The 20043-nt window shown below is 43.3% G+C and overlaps 1 protein-coding gene across 1 annotated transcript in view; it reads left to right on the top strand.

Annotated features, from left to right (window-relative positions):
- LOC139364583 (protein phosphatase 1, regulatory subunit 9Ba) overlaps positions 1-20043 on the top strand; it is a 64331-nt gene that overhangs the window by 33499 nt on the left and 10789 nt on the right. Inside the window, exons 3-7 of the mRNA XM_071101447.1 lie at positions 7517-7649; positions 11817-11937; positions 12056-12160; positions 16325-16460; positions 19785-19928. Coding sequence (XP_070957548.1) covers positions 7517-7649; positions 11817-11937; positions 12056-12160; positions 16325-16460; positions 19785-19928 — 639 coding nt within the window. The remainder of the gene's footprint in view (positions 1-7516; positions 7650-11816; positions 11938-12055; positions 12161-16324; positions 16461-19784; positions 19929-20043) is intronic.

Here is a 20043-nt window from a genome sequence, read left to right as displayed (position 1 = left end):
ACGGACCTCAGTAGGAGATGGGAAATTGACCCAGTCTTGAATGTAAACAGGGGGTGTGGGACTCTGTGGCAGTAGTTGTGGACCCCTCTTCTCTCCACATTCCCCTCCCTCTATACCATCTCTCCCCCCTCTGCTGTGTTTCTCTTAGCCCTTCTGGTGAGTATCACAATCACTGCGGGTTGCCACGTGCTTTAATCACATGCATGAGCCCTATTGCCCAAACTGATTGCATTTATATGGTGTTTTTCCGTGAGGGATGCTGAAAATACTCTAGTCACGTTCCCGGTGTCCACAGGCTCGACTGAGAGCTGTGTGTGTCCATGGTAACCAGGCCAGCAGTGTCAAACATTGGCCCGCATGCCCAATTTACATCGCTCTTAAGGCGCATGAAACCATTTGCTTCTTTTTTTAAAAGGAACAACAGCTTGTGAAATAAAACCTAGGCACACTCTCTGCCCCGCCTCACTGGAGTCTAAACCGCTGACTGTGCCAGAGCTTTTACGTACACTCGTCCGTGGTGTTCGCCTGGCTCCAGCCAGCCACCACACCCCCTCCACCCCACCGCAGTACACGTACAGCTGGGCGGAGCCAAGGGAGAAGGTACAGGCTATGCTATGGTTGTAATTGCTCTGCTGTTAGCGTTAGCGACATGCTATGCCGTTGCTAGCATAGTGCCAGCCACATGCCAGCTAAATCCTGTGGAATGGCTGAGAGGCAGGGAATGGGAAATGGTTAAACCCAGTGATCAGCCCAGCCACATTCCTCACTGTCTCTGCGTCCAAAATTGCGCCCTATTCCCTATACTTTTGATCTAGGCCCATAGGAACGTTCGGGACGCAGTCACTTTCTACTCACCTCGCTCTCCCCTAAAGTAACCTGCTAAAGGTAGGGGTCACCTTGAACCACAGATCTAGGTTCAGATTTAACCCGCGTTCTTCATCTCAACCGTTAGGGAGATTGATGGAATAATAGCTGATCCTGTATAAGTGGTTAAGAACAGCTCCCACAAACTGAACACAACCAGGACATCTGTTTTATCCTCTATCCTTCTCCTCTCCTTCCTTCCTCATTTCCCCCCACCCCTCTCTCAATTTTCTTCTTTCTTTCTCTCTCTCTCCCTGAATTGGGTTAGTCCATGGCAGTGTAAGAAATCTGTCTTCCCTCCTACTTACTAAAGCTACACACCATTTAGAATACACTGTTTAGTAAGAACGAAAGCAGTAAGCAACATACTAGGCTCATCCTACTTAGAATGTGTCATCTGACGCATAATTACGCCATTCGTTCATTTTGGTACAGCGTGTCCCCTCAGCTGATTACCAGCTGGCTGTTGTCAAACACACGTGGACGATTATCTTCCTCGATAGTGTGCCGGGTATTCTACGAGATGAAAAGCCGGAAAAGGAGTACGACACCCTGGCATTTTAAAGCGTACTACATTTTCGAAATGTCACACTATAAAACGTTGTATTTTTTGCATACCCAAAATACCCTAATATTTAGAATGCGAGTACGGGTATTCGGACATGGCCCATGCGTCGCTCTCCCTGCCACAGCTGGCCACTTGTATCAATGTACAGCTTCAGGGGGACGGCAGGCAGGGGAACAGGACAAGCTGCCAGCTAGGGATGAGGACTTTCCAAACTGGTCACATCAGGCCAGAGCAGGGCCCAAAATATACTATATACTGTACTATCAAAATGATTTATTCACGTCTGTGTGCTATACAATAGCCTGCACATCTACATGGATACATTATCTGAAAATAGTTGGCTACTGTAACTATCTTAGTCACTACAATAACTTCACTCTCATTTTTTTTTACTGGTTTGCATTTGGCTGGTGTTTTATGGCTGTGAAATCATGCTGGGCAGCTGTGTTCATTTTCCACTGGTCATATCTGGATCTCTGAGGTCATCTGGAATCGTCTCTCTCTCTGTCTGTCCTCATTCTCATGTTGTATTTATGCTGGTAACCACTAACCATTTTATAATAGCAATAAGGCACCTCAAGGGTTTGTGGTATATGGCCAATATACCATTGCTAAGGCTTGTATCCATAATATACTGAACAAAAAATATAAACACAACATGCAACAATTTCAAGGATTTTACTGACTTGGAGTTCATATAAGGAAATCAGTCAATTGAAATAAATTAATTGTGCCCTAATCTATGGATTTCACATGGGTGGGCCTGGGAGGGCATAGGGCCCACCCATTTGGGAGCCAGGCCCAGCCAATCAGAACAAGTTTTTCCCCCACAAAAGGGCTTTATTACAGACAGAAATACTACTGCGTTTAATCGGCAGTCCGGTTGGCTGGTTTCCGATGATCCCACAGGTGAAGAAGCCAGAAGTGGAAGTCCTGGGCTGGCGAGGTTGTGAGGCCGGTTGGACACACTGCCAAATTCTCTAAAATGACATTGGCTTATGGTAGAGAAATTAACATTATATTATCTGGCAACAGCTCTGGTGCACATTCCTGCAGTCAGCATGTCAATTGCACGCCCCCCCCCTGTGGCATTGTGTTGTGTGACTAAACTGCACATTTTAGTGGCCTTTATTTGTCCCCAGCACCAAGTGCACCTGTGTAATGATCATGCTGTTTAATCAGCTTCTTGATGCCACACCTGTCAGGTGGATGGATTATCTTGGCAAAGGAGAAATGCTCACTAACAGAGAAATAAGCATTTTGTGCATATGTAAAATGTCTGGGATCTTTTATTTCAGCTCATGAAACCAACACTTTACATGTTGCGTTTTTAGATTTTTGTTCAGTAATATATGCCATTAATGCGTGCCTACATTTTACCTACGAGTGGTCCTGAGAATCAAACCCACTATACTGGCGTTGCAAACGTTATGCTCTACTAACTGAGCTACAGTAAAGACCACTCTCTCTTGTCTGTCCTCATTCTCGTGTTACAATCATAAGGTCCATTACAGCTCTGAAAGCCATTACTTAGCTTTTGCCCATAGTTTTAGTACAGCAAATGTATAATTGACTCTCTATAGGAAGATGGAGAGATTAGTATAGAGATCATTGAGCTGGTCAGCTTGTTCATATCGAGTGAAGGAGGGCGGTATCCTATGTTTTTCCCGCTGTGGAAGCTTCCGCTGATTTTCGACCTTATTGTCAAAGGTATTGTAGATTTATGTTTTCAGATGTCAAATAGTTAAATTAGATGTTCACTATTTAGCTGAGCAATACGCCATGACAGTGGAGACACTGAAAGCACACAGGTTTTTTTCAATGTGTGCCGTGCACGTTTTAAAAGGCGTGTGAGTGTTTGTGTGTATGTGCATATGTGTAAAATTAATTCCCCGAAGTCTAGACAGAGAGAGACGCTGAGACTGAAGAGAGAGAAACTGCCCTCTGACTGCAGCCTGGGGAGAGAGAGAGAGACAAAGAGAGATACGAGAGAGAAACTGGTGTCAAACTAACATTTGCTAAGCTGCGGGTTGCTATGGCGACGGGCACCATGTGACCACGGCGATGGTATTCACACGGAGTGGGGAAACTGTTGAGAGAGCGCAGGCGAGAGATTCTTGAAAAGCAGAGAGTTGAGATTACAATGCATTTGATAAAATATTGATGCTCCTAGGCAGAGAGAGTGATGGGATATGTGTGGAGGAGGAAGGGGTCAAAAACAAGGTTGTGAAATAAAGGGCCTAATGGATATTTTAAGGATTTGAATGGTTGTTTTTATTTCTATTTTCTCTCACAGACCCAATCATTCCATCTCTCTCTCGCTTTAAGTATTCCCATTCTTTGATATGGCAAGCTTAAAAACTGTACGTTCAGGAGTAAAAATGTGCTTAACTCACATAAGTTGCATGGACTCTGCAATAATAGCGTTTACATTTTTTTTAGAATGAATACCTCGTCTCTATACCTCACACATACAATCATCTGTAAGGTCCCCCAGTCGAGCAGTGAATTTCGAACACAGATTCAACCACAAAGACAAGAGAAGAGTTTTCCAACGCCTCACAACGAAGGGCACCTTCTAGGTAGATGTTGTTTTTTTTAACACAAAAAAAAAAAGACATTGAATATCCTTTTGAGCATGGTGAAGTTATTAATTACATTTTGGGTGGTGTATCGATTACACTCATTCACTACAAAGATAATATTAGGCGTCTTTCCTAACTCCGTTGCTGGAGAGGAAGAATGAGGCCAATGGCGACTCTAAAACAGTTACAGAGTTGGATGGCTGTGACAGGAGAAGACAGAGGATGGAACAACAACATTGTAGTTACTCCGCAATACTAACCTAAATGTTAAGAGTGAAAAGGAAACTTGTACAGAATACAAATATTCCAAAACGTGCACTAAAATAAAACTGCAAAAAAATGTGGCAAAGAAATGAACTTTATGTCTTGAAGACAAAGCGTTATGATTGAGGCAAATCCAACACATCACTGGAGTGCCACTCTTCATATTCTCAAGCATGGTGGTGGTGGCTGCATCATAAGTATTCTTGTACTCAGTAAGGACTAGGTGGTCATTTTTTTTTAGGATAAAAAATACATGGAATAGAGCTAAGCACAGGGAAAATCTTAGAGGAAAACCTGGTTCAGTCTGCTTTCCAACAGACACTGGGAAACAAGTTCATCTTTCAACAGAACAATAACCTAAAACACAAGGCCAAATATACACAGGAGTTACTTACCAAGACGACATGTTTCTCGGTGGCCTAGTTACAGTTTTAACTTAATCGGCGTGAAAATCTATGGCAAGACTTGAAAATGGCTGTCTAGCAATGATCAACAACCAACTTGACAGAGCTTGAACAATTAAAAAAATATATATTGTACAATCCAGGTGTGCAAACCTCTTAGACTTACCCGGAAATACTCACAGCTGTAATCGCTGCCAAAGGTGATTCAAACATTGACTCTGGTGTGAATACTTATGTAAATTAGTTATTTCTGTATTTATTTTTCAATAAATTAGCAAACATTTCTAAAAACATGTTTTCACTATGTCATTATGGGGTATTGTAAGTAAAAAAAAATCTACATGGAATCCATTTTGAATTCAGGCTGTAACACAACAAAATGTGGAATAAGTCAAGCGGTATGAGTACGTTCTAAAAGAGAAAGGGGATACCTAGTCATTCGCACAACTGAATGCATTCCACCGAAAATGTGTCTTCTGCATCTAACCCGACCCCTCTGAATCAGTCTGGTTGTAGTTATCTAATAGGTGGAGGGTAAAAACAGCATCTTCGCTGGCTGCTACATAGAGCCAATAATATGATATTATGTGTTAACACACCTCCGGTTTATGTGCTATAAAATGTCTGTTACTTTTCTTATGCTCCCTGTGCTGTAACTTATCCAGAGCTGTCTTTAGGATGAAATGTTTCTGTATTTTAAACATCTGGGTGGCAGTGCTGGGTTTTCACCAGCTGAGCTGTAAAATCAGAGGCATAGTTTGTAGGCTTATTTTCCATTTGGGGGGTGTTATGCAAATTCTATGTAAAAGAAGCCCCCCCATCAGTTAAATACATGTTGATTTTACGGTTGGGCTTAGTTCAGTGTGGCTTTGTGATAAGTAGTCCGTCTCTGGTGTAAAAGAAAGCTAACAAGTGTTGGTATTTTACTAGGGGTAGTGATCTCTCTTTCTCAGTAGTAAATATGAATCTTCTGCCTTTTTGGAGCAGTGGGGCGTGGCACAACTACTCGCAGCCCTGAATAGAGCGGCTGATAAAGCGACGTCTTTCGCTTGACAAGAAGACGCATCACACTCCTACATGTTATTTAGGTGTAGTATTTGTCATCTTGTTTAAAAAAAAAAATAGTTGTCCTCTTTTGATGTTGAATCCTGCATTGTTGGGTAGTTATTAAGTTAAGTATTTCACTGTACATTTCACTGTACATTTCACTGTACTTTCACTGTACTAGTGTCCGGTCTCGGCTTCTTTTAGTAAGAGCTTATTGAAGCAGACAGTGTTCATATCACTCTTATGGAAAACTGAAACTTGAAGAGGAGATTCGAGGACTTGAACCAATGCTGAATTCCATATCCTTATTCTCTTTCCTCTTTCTGCCTCTCGCACAGTCAATCTGAATTTCCCCATAAAATACCACACGGCTTATTCAATTCTCCCTCCTTGTTGCCTACTTTGAACGATTTCTCACATCTGTGCCCCATCTACCTTCTTTACTCTGCTCCAATGAGCACAAGGTGTTGAAAATGTCTTTCATCAAATTTTGGACTAGGCCTCTAGGGGGTTTGGGGTTAGAATTCTAGCAGTACAAAATCCTAAAGGTTGAGGGTTGTGTTTATCCTTTTAACCTCAGCAAGAGAGTATCTACCTTATTTATACGCGCTTGTGGATTACTGTTGTTGTTGTTCATTTGTTGGTGGCGGGTTTTTACTATGGAAATTAATGCATATGAATAATGTCGTCATGGCAACCCTGAATCAGATCAAATTAAATTAAAGATTCCTCCCAATTTATGATATGAATAATACATGTGAAACTCCGTGTGTGTGTGTATGTGTGTGTGTGTGTGTGTGTGTGTGTGTTTGCGTGCGCGCACGTGCACGACCCCATTTCAAATATGAAACCTCATCCCTCTGAAAGCAGAACGTCCCCCCCAAAAAACGCCATTACCTCTCCAGACCTGCCCGGACACCTATCTAATGCAGGACGGGAGGTTATGAAAAATACATCGCCCTGTTAAATATAAATCACCTGAGTAGCTCTAAAATACACCCCACCTAACCGCTCACTGGAGCACCCTCACCACTGCACTCCATACCCACAAGTTGCCAGAGCAGCAGGGCACACCAACACCACCCAGAAGTATGTCCTCGCTGCCAGAGTGAATTTGGCTGGCTGCAGAGGGAGGAGAGAGGCCTTAAATGCACACACGAATGCACATGTGCACACACACGCTCTCTCCTCTCTCTAGCGCACTCACACACATTAAACTAGATAGACTTTATTATGTTGGATGAGAAGCCATTAGCTCAGTGAGAAGCCATGAGGGTGTGTGTTTGTATCAGCGGGCCGTATATAACACCACCCCTGTCTGTCTGGTTATTGGAGACGTCTCCTTCCACCCTGTTTGCGCCTTGGCCGCCTGGCTCTCCTTTTAGCTCTGGGTAGAGGTCTGTATGTCTGTTAGCAGAGATTTTTAGGATCAGCTTACTCTTCCCGTAGTCTTATCCTTAACCATTAGTGGTGAAAATGCTAAACTGACCTTAAATCATTTTCTAGAGCAGGGGTTCCCAAACTTTTTCCACTCGGGGGGGGGGGGTGCCTTTTCAGCATTGGGGAACATCCTGCGCCTACTCTGCGCACACACATGCCACGTCTATTTTTCTGGGCAAGAGCACTGTTCATAACACAAACTGTTCACACCTGGTGCGCTCCCCACAGTTTGGGAATGACTCTCCTAGTGGAAATGTCTTCTCTATGGGAAACCTGTTGTGGTGTAAACCTTGTGTGTTGGTGAGTGTCAAACTGACCTATGACCTTTTGTCTTCTCTTGGCAGGTGTTCACCACGTACTCCAACGAGGACTACGACCGGCGTAATGATGACGTGGACCCCATGGCGGCGTCGGCTGAGTACGAGCTGGAGAAAAGGGTGGAGAGACTGGACCTCTTCCCTGTGGAATTAGAGAAAGGTAAAAACCTGGTGGAATCTTCTAGAGCATTACAGAACATTGTTAGTCCTGCATGGCTCAGTCGATAGAGCCTGGCGCGTGCGACACCAAGGGCTGTGGGTTTGATTCCTGCTGGGGCCAACCATAGGGGCGACAGGGTAGCCTAGTGGTTAGAGCGTTGGACTAGTAACCGAAAGGTTGCAAGTTCAAATCCCCAAGCTGACAAGGTACAAATCTGTCGTTCTGCCCCTGAACAGGCAGTTAACCCACTGTACCTAGGCCGTCATTGAAAATAAGAATTTGTTCTAAGCTGACTTGCCTAGTTAAATAAAGGTAAGAAAAAAGAAAACATAAAATGTATTTAAATATATTTTTTAAATGCAACCTTTATCAAAATCATATAAAATGTTATTGGTCACATACACATGGTTAGCTGATGTTATTGCATTTGTAAAGAAATGTTTGTGCTTCTAGTTCAGATATTACTTAGATATTGCTGCACTATTTAACAATTCCACAACAAACGCCTAATGGAATGGAATAAGAATATATAAATAAACTCAGCAAAAAAAGAAGCGTCCTCTCACTGTCAACTGCGTTTATTTTCAGCAAACTTAACATGTGTAAATATTTGTATGAACATAACAAGATTCAACAACTGAGATATAAACTGAACAAGTTCCACAGACATGTGACTAGCAGAAATTGAATAATGTGTCTCTGAACAAAGGGGGGGGGGTGTGTGTCAAAATCAAAAGTGACAGTCAGTATCTGGTGTGGCCACCAGCTGCATTAAGTACTGCAGTGCATCTCCATGCATCTCCTCTACATGGACTGCACCAGATTTGCCAGTTCTTGCTGTGAGATGTTACCCCCCTCTTCCACCAAGACACCTGCAAGTTCCCGGACATTTCTGGAGGGAATGGCCCTAGCCCTCACCCTCCGATCAAGCAGATCCTAGACGTGCTCAATGGGATTGAGATCCGGGCTCTTCGCTGGCCATGGCAGAACACTGACATTCCTGTCTTGCAGGAAATCACACACTGAATGAGCAGAATGGCTGGTGGCATTGTCTTTCTGGTGGGTCATGTCAGGATGAGCTGGCAGGAAGGGTACCACATGAGGGAGGATGATGTCTTCCCTGTAACGCACAGCGTTGAGATTGCCTGCAATGACAACGAGCTCAGTCTGATGATGCTGTGACACACTGCCCCAGACCATGACGGACCCGCCACCTCCAAATCGATCCCGCTCCAGGGTACAGGCCTTGGTGTAACTCTATTTCCTCCGACGATAAACGCGAATCCGACCATTACCTCTAGTGAGACAAAACCGCGACTCATCAGTGAAGAGCATTTTTTGACAGTCCTGTCTGGTCCAGCGACTATGGGTTTGGGCACAGTCCAGCGGTGATGGGCACAAATGGGTTTGTGCCCATCACCGGCAACAACGTCACGTTGTTGCCGGTGATGTTTGGTGAGGACCTGCCTTACAACAGGCCTACACGCCCTCAGTCCAGCCTCTCTCAGCCTATTGCGGACAGCCTGAGCACTGATGGAGGGATTGTGCGTTCCTGGTGTAACTCAGGAAGTTGTTGTTGCCATCCTGTACTGTCCCACAGGTGTGATGTTCGGATGTACTAATCCTCTGCAAGTGCTGTTACACGTGGTCTGCCACTGCGAGGACGATCAGCTGTCCGTCATGTCTCCCTGTAGCGGCCTTAGGCGTCTCACAGTATGGACATTGCAATTCATTGCCCTGGCCACATCTGCAGTCCTCATTCCTCCTTGCAGCATGCCTAAGGCACGTTCACGCAGATGAGCAGGGACCCTGGGCATCTTTCTTTTGGTATTTTTCAGAGTCAGTAAAAAGGCCTCTTTAGTGTCCTAAGTTTTCATAACTGTGACCTTAATTGCCTGCCGTCTGTAAGCTGTTAGTGTCTTAACGATCGTTCCACAGGTGCATGTTCATTAATAGTTTGTGGTTCATTGAACAGTCATGGGAAACTGTGTTTAAACCCTTTACAATGAAGATCTGTGAAGTTATTTGGATTTTTACGAATTATCTTTGAAAGACAGTGTCCTGAAAAAGGGACGTTTCTTTTTTATATCCATGATCAATGACAGAGCGGCATAGGCTAAGATGCAATAGATGGTATAGAATATACACTTCCATTCATAGTTTGGGGTCACTTAGAAATGATCAGAAATACAGTAGTCATTGTTAATGTTGTAAATGACTATTGTAGCTGGATTTTTTTTTAAATATAACAATTCTTATAAAAATGTAAATGGCATATCTACATAGGCGTACAGAGGCCGATTTATCAGCAACCATCACTCCTGTGTTCCAATGGCACGTTGTGTTAGCTAATCATGTTAAAAGGCTAATTGATAATTAGAAATCCCTTTCGCAGTTATGTTAGCAAAGCTGAACAACTGTTGTGCTGATTTATAGAAGCAATACAACTGGCCTTCTTTAGACTAGTTGAGTATCTGGAGCATCTGCATTTGTGGGTTCGATTGCAGGCTTCAAAATGGCCAGAAACAAAGACCTTTCTTCTGAAACTCTTCAGTCTATTCTTGTTCTGAGAAATTAAGGCTATTCCATGTGAGAAATTGCCAAGAAACTTGAGATAAAAGCTGTTTTTCAGTCCCAGCTTTGATGCACCTGTACTGACCTCGCCTTCTGGATGGTAGCGGGGTGAACAGGCAGTGGCTCGGTTGGTTGTTGTCCTTGATGATGTCCTGTGACATCGGGTGCTGTAGGTGTCCTGGAGGGCAGGTAGTTTGCCCCCGGGTAATGCGTTGTGCAGACTGCACCACCCTCTGGAGAGCCCTGCAGTTGTGGGCCGGGGGCAAAGTTGCCGAGGTTGCCGTACCAGTCGGTGATACAGCCCGACAGGATGCTCTCAATTGTGCATCTGTAAAAGTTTGTGATGGTTTTGGGTGACAAGCCACATTTCTTCAGCCTCCTGACTAGGCAAGTCAGTTAAGACCAAATTCTTATTTATAATGACTGCCTACCCCGGCCAAACTCGGACGACACTTGGCTAATTTGCGCTGCCCAATTGGACTCCCAATCACGCCCGGATGTGATACAGCCTGGAATCAAACCAGAGACTGTAGTGACGCCTCTTGCACCGAGATAAAAATAATAATAATAATTAAAAAAAAACATTTAACCAGGCAGATGCAGTGCCTTAGACCGCTGCGCCACTACGCTCCACACGACTGTCGCTTTGGAGTTCAATAGCATAAACCAATACAACAGAAAGATGACTAGAGAGAGAATTAACTGTAAACATTTAACTGTAACTATTAAAGTTACAACAAGTTGCTAAACATTTTCAGTGAAGTCTGTAGTTCCCATTAAATTGCTTCAACTAGCTAGTTGAAGTCTTTGAGTAACCTTTTACTTTTTTTCTCACAAATCTGCTAGCCACATATTTACATGACGATGAAACACCTTAGTGGTCACTAAGTGCTAAGTGGTCGCTAATGAATTCAGAGTCACCCGTTATCTCCTTATTGGATTTATATTACACTAAATTAGCAGTGGCTAATTGGGTTCTAATATGGATAATGGCGTAGTAGTTTTAGCTAGCTACTCTATCTTTAAGTCAAGGTCCCCCATTTTATTCCATTTATTTCCTTACATCTGGACGGTAACATTTATGAGGTTAGAGTTCAGGTGGGCCTTCTCGCTTCAGCAAACAAAGGAAAGGAGGGGTGCTCAACAACAATGACACAAATCATGAGAATGGCTTACCAAGAAAAACTTCCAAAAGGACGAATTCAAGGTAAAAAAACGAGTTGGAGCACTAAAACAAAAAAAGAGCAGATTGATTTATTTTTTCTCTCACTTTAATCCATTGTACAGGATGCGAACAGGTGACTGACGTTTCGACGTCAAGCTGACGTCTTCCGCGGAGTGACCTGACCATTGCACTTAGCTCCTATTTCTAGCCTAGTGCCCCATTGAGACACAACAATGGATCCTGTACAATGGATTAAAGTGAGCAAAAATACACCTCTGCCTTTTTTTGTTGAGTGCTCCAACTCCTTTTTACCTTGAATTAGACATTTTTAAAAGTTTTTCTTGGTAAGCCATTCTCATATTCATGGAGGTTATTGTAGTATTTGATTAAATACAATTTCCCCATATCCTATCCCCTCCTCTCCACAGATGGGGACGGTCTGGGGATCAGCATCATCGGCATGGGTGCCGGGGCTGACATGGGTCTGGAGAAACTGGGCATCTTCGTCAAGACGGTCACTGACGGAGGAGCTGCGCACAGAGATGAAAGGTTCTGAACAATCTGTGTTTAAGCAGTGTATCCAAAAATGGTGTTTTTCCCTTGCTCCTTGTCCTCTTTTCCCATTGTTCACTATCACTCTCCCCCCCCCCCCCCCCCCCCGGTGCAGGATCCAGGTGAATGACCTGATTGTGGAGGTGGACGGGACCAGTCTGGTGGGCGTGACCCAGGCCTTTGCTGCCTCCGTCCTCAGGAACACTACCGGCACTGTCAAGTAAGAACCCTCACCCAATAGCTGTCAATAAACACTAGGTTTCAACATCGAGCTATTGGTACAGTATATATTGTGTATTTACTGCACTCTGGTCAAATATGGTTCAACAGTACCCTGACAAAATCTGTCAGGGTACTGTTGACCAGATCACAATCGGGATCCCCCTCTCCCCATTCCCCCCAAGGGCTAGGCGGTATACCTTATTTTATGATATACCGGTATTGATGCAGGGACAGATTTGGGTTTTTACTTGACCTTCTATACCGTTATTTGAATGTTTTGTTTGTTAAATGTTAAACGCTGTGTGTAACATCCATTTTGTTAGTTTACTTCGCTACTTGAGTCATCTCTCTCCACTCTTTCTCTCCGTGCCACTTTCCACAGACCTAGCCACGCCCCCTGTCACTCAAGGAGCGCATTTGATGTTCCTCAACCAAGAGACACTTGCGTTCAGTCTGCATGGTCAATGCAGCACATGCAACAATGTTGATGACATCAATGCTGTTTTCACTTTGCTTCTTAATATAAATCCCCTAGCATTCTATATTGACACTATTCGTTTGTGTTTCTTACATCAGCAAACAGCTAGTTTGTATTTTCTTAGCAAGTTGCCCTAAATCTTGTGAGATGCTAATTTTTAGCCGCTAATGCTAATAGCTAGCTAGCTAATACATGTACTGAGTAAGAGCAAACGTAGCTAGCTACCAGTAATGGTGTAGACCTAAATCGGCATGTTGTTTGTGCAACAGTATCTTCTAAATCAAAGAGGAATATGCAAAGCAAGAATGTTAGCTACATGTTAGATAAGTAGCTAAGATAAAGCATGCAATGTTGCCAAAGCTGATAGGGTCCCCTAGGAAACACTTATCAATAATTTAGTTCCTATACTGTCACAATAACTCCTCCCTGGCATTTTAATTCGTTGTCATTTCAAAACAACACTGTATTCAAAGTGCCCACTATTATATTCTAGCTATAGAATTAGACTAGTCTTTCTATTTCCACGATTCAAAAAGTTTTGCTTTAATTCGCAAGTCAAATCGAAATTGCAACATTTGGTTAAAAATAAGTCCTAGATTATTTGCCCATATCGTGCAGCCCTACGTGGCAGTGTGAAAATTATCTCAATTGAGCAGTGGTGTAAAGTACCTAAGTAAAAAATACTTTCAGGTACTACTTAAGTTTTTTTTTTTTTTTGTATCTTGACTATTCTTTTACTTTTATTTCACTACATTCCTAAAAAAAATACTGTACTTTTTACTCCATACATTTTCCCTGACACCTAAGAGTACTCGTTACATTTTGAATGCTTAGCAGGACAGGAAAATGTTCCAATTTACGCACTTGTCAAGAGAACATCCCTAGTCATCTACTGCCTCTGATCTGAAGGACTCACTAAACCCAAATGCTTTGTTTATCAATTATATCTGAGTGTTGGAGTGTGCCCCTGGATATCCGTAAATAATTTAAAAAAATGTTGCCATCTGGTTTGCTTAATATAAGGAATTTGAAATTATTTATACATTTACTTTTGATACTTAAGTATATTTAAAAACAAATACTTTTAGACTTTTACTCAAGTAGTATTTTACTGGGTGACTTTCACTTTTACTTTTCACTTTTGCTTAATTTTCTATTAGCGTATCTTTACTTTTACTCAAGTATGACAATTGGGTACTTTTTCCACCAATGCAATTGAGTGCAGGAAATGCAGAAATTATAAAAGTACTGAAATTTGTTTTGGTTGAATTGAACAGTATAAAACAATCAGAATGGAAAAATACTCATTAAAATCTCTTAGAATGTATGTGTTGCCACCCTAGGATCACTCACTACTCATAAAGCAAATGTAGAATGTTTACTATTCAAAAACTAAAAATACCATCATACCGTCCAATTTTTTTTTAAATACCGTGATATAATATTTTGGCCATATCGCCCTGCCCTATTCCCCCCTCATCCCCCTCCTGCATTTTTAACTGCCTGTGGGGGTCCTTGTGTTATTTGGCGGGCAGTTTGACTGTAGTGTAGCTAGGCGAGCAGAGACGTCTCTCCCTGTCTTCACATCACAGCCACCCAGAGATGGGAGAGCCTGATTAATACATGAGCCTGGATCCCAGGGAGATAGTGGAGAGGTCGGTGAGGGAGTGGCGAAGCTATTTATAAAACAGCCTGGTCCAACCTGATTCTCGGACCAAGCTCAGGTTGCTGTCTAACACTACGGACTGTAACCAAAGGAGGGGGGATGCCCCAAAAATGTAATCGCCTACCCAATCGGACTCTTGTCTCCCTTTGTGGAAGCACCTTTTTTCAAAGTGAATTTCCCACCTATTGTTCAGTTTTGTACCCATTTTAATCCAAATCCAATAAATGGATTTGTCTCTAGACAATCTCTGTGGAGAATGCTGGTGTTTGACCTCATCCAAAGGCGGATGGGTTTGTAAAGATGATGGCAGGGGGATACTTGCAGATTCACACGCACAGAGGGTTCCAGACTAGGCCTGGTTGTTTTCCACGTCGCCTCATGTCCTGCAGGCTGGATGGAGAGGGTCTCTGAGCGTGTGAATATTCATTGATTTAGCATCTGTCGATCATCCTCACAGGCTGCTGAGGGGTTGCACTGACAGGTGGTGATGTTTTGATTGGTCCAAAATTAGCGCCGTCTCTTTGGTGAATATGATTCAGCATAGTCACAGAAAATAGATGGCGTGGCTTGCTTTGAAAATGCTGGCGAGGTTAGGCGTCATATTTGCTTGGCATCTTTTTCCGTGCACAGCTTGGCTTTTCCACATAGTGGTTAGATTCCTAGCCACCATTTCTTGCGCCCTTTTGACCACCACTGTGTTATTTCTCCTCGGGCAACTGAGGGGTCCTCTAGTGGGTTCTTAACCCTCACACACTCACAACATTATCACGGAAACCACCCCTCCCCCGCTCACACTGGATGCCACAGTGGTGCCGGCGGTCGTGTTGAGTTATGTAGCTACCGCTCTCTTAGGTCTCATTGAGCATGTGTGGTAGTCTAGTCTCTCGCAGGGATACAGATTGGTGACCAGAGGGTTATTAGTTTATCTCACTTAGGGTCATTTTTATGATGTAGTGATCAATGCCATTTTTTCCCCCCTGCAGTAAACCATATTAGGTGTACAAAAATACATCACGTTATAATCGATTTAGAAATGATTGTTTTCATCCTTTTGTCTAGTGCACTTACGTCAAGGAATACGATATTCTGTTGAGAGAATCACTTTGAGTAAAAATGTGGTATTAGCGACAGCACTATGTTTTTCTTTGTGTCTTACGTGTCAATGTGCATCAGGCTGCTTTGCACACATGCTTGAGTGCGGAAAATGATCTCCAGGCAAGCGTCCAGTTGAGGTCTTTCCGCTCGGTCATTCCATTTGACAACATGTGACAGCCAGAACCGGTGTCGCGGTCTTAAGGGTCCCATGTGCAACAGGATAACTGTCAGACAGTTCTGCTACGGATGAAATGTCTCTGTAGACGCTTCGGTCCCACATTCTATGAAACATGCTCTCTCATGCTTTCTGGTCCCCAGGACTGACATTTGTTTGTTTAATTGTTATTATCTGTGATGCATAGAAAAAGTCTGTCTAAAATCGCAATCTATTCCCTGTGTAGCGTTCTGGGCAAAAGTAGTGCACTAAATAGGGAATAATGTGCCATATCAGACACCGCCATTATCTTCTCTTCTGATGGCGTGCCACACTTATTCACTGAATTGTCTTTCTCCCTCAGCGCTATCTTTATCACATTTTCTACTCATTCTACACATTTTTCCTTGATTCTCATTAGTGATGTCAACTCATCCGTCCATGTACAGTGAGTGACATGTTCCTTCCAGGCACAAGCTTTCATTTGAATTTCCCGTCAAAAGTTGCTGCCCTGGCTTGCACTTGTTTGTAAACTGGGGGCTAATGTCTTGGCAAATGTAACGGATGAGTGATTTTGAATTCTACCGTATGGTCCTTCTGTGACAATAGCACATCTATCTTCTGACGTTGCAACCACTAGACCTAAACTTAACTACCCTACCCTAGGTTTACCTTGCTACCCACTCAATTCTACCCCCGGCTTCCCATTGGCTACTCCTTGACAGACATGCCTTTCCACTCACCCCATTGGTCGTTGTTGCCCATGCAGGTTCATGATTGGCCGAGAGAAGCCAGGTGAGCAGAGCGAGGTGGCCCAGCTGATCCAACAGACCCTGGAGCAGGAGCGCTGGCAGAAAGAGATGATGGAGCAGCGTTACAGCCAGTACATGGAGGAGGATGAGGAGGTGAGGGGGCTCACATCGCTGTGTCCCAAATGGCAACCTATTCCTTTTATCGTGCACTACTTCTGACCGGTTAGCGTAGGGCCCTGGTCAAACACGCACGCACGCACGCACACACACACGCCATGAAAAAATATTAGTTCAGCCCATTCAAAACATCTCCACTCCTTCCATCAGTCAATAATATGACTGAACAAGATGGCGCTTAAGAAGCGTTTGACACTTCCTCCGCATCACTATCCGATGTTCCATCAGGCTCCCTTCACAATGGAATAATACAACGGTCATTCTAGAAGGAACACTCCTTGTTCACCTCCCCTTCACTTGATCTAACAGGACTGGATAGGTTTAAGCAATATGACGGAACCTAGGTGCACGTAGTGCTTTGTACCTGCCCAGTCATCTCAGATTTTTGAAAGGGGCTGAATAAGGACATATACAGTAGGGGAAAGTGTTGTGGAATGAAACCCAGGCCAGCAATTTTCTCAGTTCCTTGTCTCCCCTCAGTCTCTTCCATGGAGAGGAAATGCTTGAATTAATTGAATCCATCTCCTTGTTAAATTCAATCACGTTCAAGAGATGTCTGGGCTTGGGTGTGAAAGACAGACAAGTGCGAGCCAGATGCCACGACCAAGGTCTGGTATTCCATCACACTGTGTCTCCCCATCAGAACATGCCCCCCTCCCAACAGATCTGAGCCTGCATCAATGTAATTTCCTGCTAAAGATGCGTTACCATACACGTCCTTTCTAATGCGTTTAAAAATGAATAGTTCATGTTATTTGGCCTTTTTTTTATTGATAGGACAGTGCCATCTAACGATGCCTATGTGACTCCAGCTCATCCCCCAGTCTCTGCACTTTGTTAGTTTCTCCTCAACTCCGGTTGGCTATGCAACGTTCAAACGGCATAAACACTTTCAGCACGTTTGGAGAGTGGACACATCAGACAGTGTTGTTGTGACAGGCGTGTTCAGGGCTTTGATGCTTGGTCCAACTGGGAGGGTTCAGACGAGCACACAGCCCAGGGTTGATGGGGGAGGGGGGGGCTGGGGATGTGTGTGGCATTCCCTCAGAGAGAGTGACTCATTGGTGTGACAAGGTCAGGAAAAGCATTTGTTGGGGCTTGTCCCAGGCGGCTGTTGTTAAAGGAATATTTGAAATGTCTGTGTGTTGTGTGTGTGTGAGATTTTAAGGCTATTACTGCTCTTACCGATACTGCTTATCGATCCGGTTCTTTTTAGTTATTTTTTACTGAGAAAAAAACGAAACAAATGAAGAACAGAATTAACATTTGCTTTATTTTCTGAAATGTAAAATAAGTAAACTATTATTTACAGCAAAAGAAACAGCAAAGCTTTGAACAAATCACTATTATAGACTCTAATGTTGTGATGATGGGAATGTAAAACAAATTAACTAAACTATTTTCCTGCAAAAGACAATACAGTGGTATAGAGGTGGAGAGGTGGTGGAGAGGTTGGAGTCTGTTTGATTGAGTGTGTGGACAGGTGTCTTTTATACAGGTAACGAGTTCAAACAGGTACAGTTAATACAGGTAATGTGTGGAGAACAGGAGGGTTTCTTAAAGAAAAAGTAACAGGTCTGTGAGAGACGGAATTCTTACTGGTTGGTAGGGATCAAGTACTTACGTCATGCAATAAAATGCAAATTAATTACTTAAAAATCATACAATGTGATTTTCTGGATTTTTGTTTTAGATTCCGTCTCTCACAGTTGAAGTGTACCTATGATTAAAAAAATGACAGACCTCTACATGCTTTGTAAGTAGGACAACCTGCAAAATCGGCAGTGTATCAAATACTTGTTCTCCTCATTGTATACACTGACAGACTGTTAACTAAAGCCCTTGGACTCCAATGTTGCAAAGGAGTGTAGGCCTTTCACTATGAACTTGGTCATGGCTAGGTGGCACTCATTCACCCTCTCCTCAGTCATCCTCCCACTAGCTGCCAACCTGAAGGGGCTTTGGGCTTTTCTTTGGCTTGGACCAGTGGTATTAGAGGGAGGAGTGGGTTGGTTCATTGCAGCTGCAACTTTAACAAAAAAGTTTAAACTTTAAATGGGTGATTGAATTTATGAACGCACCCATAGCTAAACAATCCGCTGGCTAATGGTTACTTTTGATCATGAACCCATGTTCGCATAAATGTTGTAACTCCGTGTGTGGGCTCTAGGCTGCTAGCATACATACATAACATAGATCTTGCAACGAGAGATGAACTACGAGCTAGGCAGTCGAAAACTGTGCATTTCTCTGCCTGGTACATGATGCACTTTCCATAGATGTTTGGACAGATTGCTTGTGTTTCCGCCCTTACAAGCAAAAGTCTTGTTGCACCTGTGGTAACGAGCATTGTCAGCATCGTCTCTGGTGAAGTGTAACCACACTTTAACGTGTAGTTCTCTCCACCATCGTCACTGATTAAGAGCAGCGTGCTGTGACGTGTGAGAGTGAGCTCTCTTCTGGGTTGGGAAAAGCGAAAATGCATCATAGACGAATGTCTTCATATTATTGCAAATTAGAAACGGTTGGTGAGATACAATGTGCAAGATAACGTTTATGTAGCAATAATGAATAGGAAATGTATTTTCTTAATTTCTCCAGTACCGAAAGCAGAACCGATAACGTCGAAGCTTATCGATACTACGTTCTTTAATAATTTAGCCCCGGGGCCCGTTTAATACTGGGTTTCGGTACCCATCCCTAGGAGTGTGTGTGTGTGAGAAGGAAGGGGAAGTGTTATTTTTTCTAACAGAGATGTGTGTGTTTTGTTATTGACCTCACCAGGTCCATGTAGACAGTACAGTAGAGTGGGATTTATTGCACAAATCAACATACAAATGTGTCTATAATCAATTGTTATGTAGACTATTTGTCAACAAAGATTCACATCACTGCAGCCACGGAGTCCCCTGACAAGCTTTGTCTTCTGACAAGCTTGCCTGGTAAACACAAAATGGTGGTTGCCCAATTCTAGGGTGTCAATTCTGGCCCACTATCGTTCTACTCCTTGAGGGCTTTTTCCTCTCTGCTCAACTTCACCATCTAGTGGCCATTTGAGGGTAGAGGGAAAACATTGATTAGAAATAGAAATGGAGGCCTATCCTGTGAGGACCCCCAAAAAACCTTGGTTCCCCTTTGGTAAAACCATGTATTTACTTCACATGGTAGTTACATGGGCAGGTATGGTTACTGTGTGACGACATTGTTGGTTCACAACAAGACAGAAACATGACAGGAATGTCTAAATGCACTCTCTGAATATATTGTGAATACATTCCGAATCTTCTGAATGTCCTCCAGACAGGTGAGTATGCAACAGACGAGGAGGAGGAGATGAGCCCCATGTTCCCCAACGCCATAGAGGTGTTTGACCTGGCGGAGAATGAGGACATGCTCTCTCCCATGGAGATGGACCCTGAGAAACTGGCCCACAAGTTCAAAGAGGTGAGAAGGGAGGCTTGATGCCAAAGGCATCAAGTTCACCTCGAAATGGAGAAAAAGGTTCTATTCAATTCGACTACTTGTTGAGAGAGCGTATGAGATGAGACATTGGGCTGGA

This window comes from Oncorhynchus clarkii, chromosome 13, assembly GCF_045791955.1.
Source record: "Oncorhynchus clarkii lewisi isolate Uvic-CL-2024 chromosome 13, UVic_Ocla_1.0, whole genome shotgun sequence".
NCBI classification, from domain to species: Eukaryota; Metazoa; Chordata; class Actinopteri; order Salmoniformes; family Salmonidae; genus Oncorhynchus; species Oncorhynchus clarkii.
Note: the sequence above shows the minus strand (reverse complement) of the source record. Positions and strands in the feature narration are given on the sequence as shown.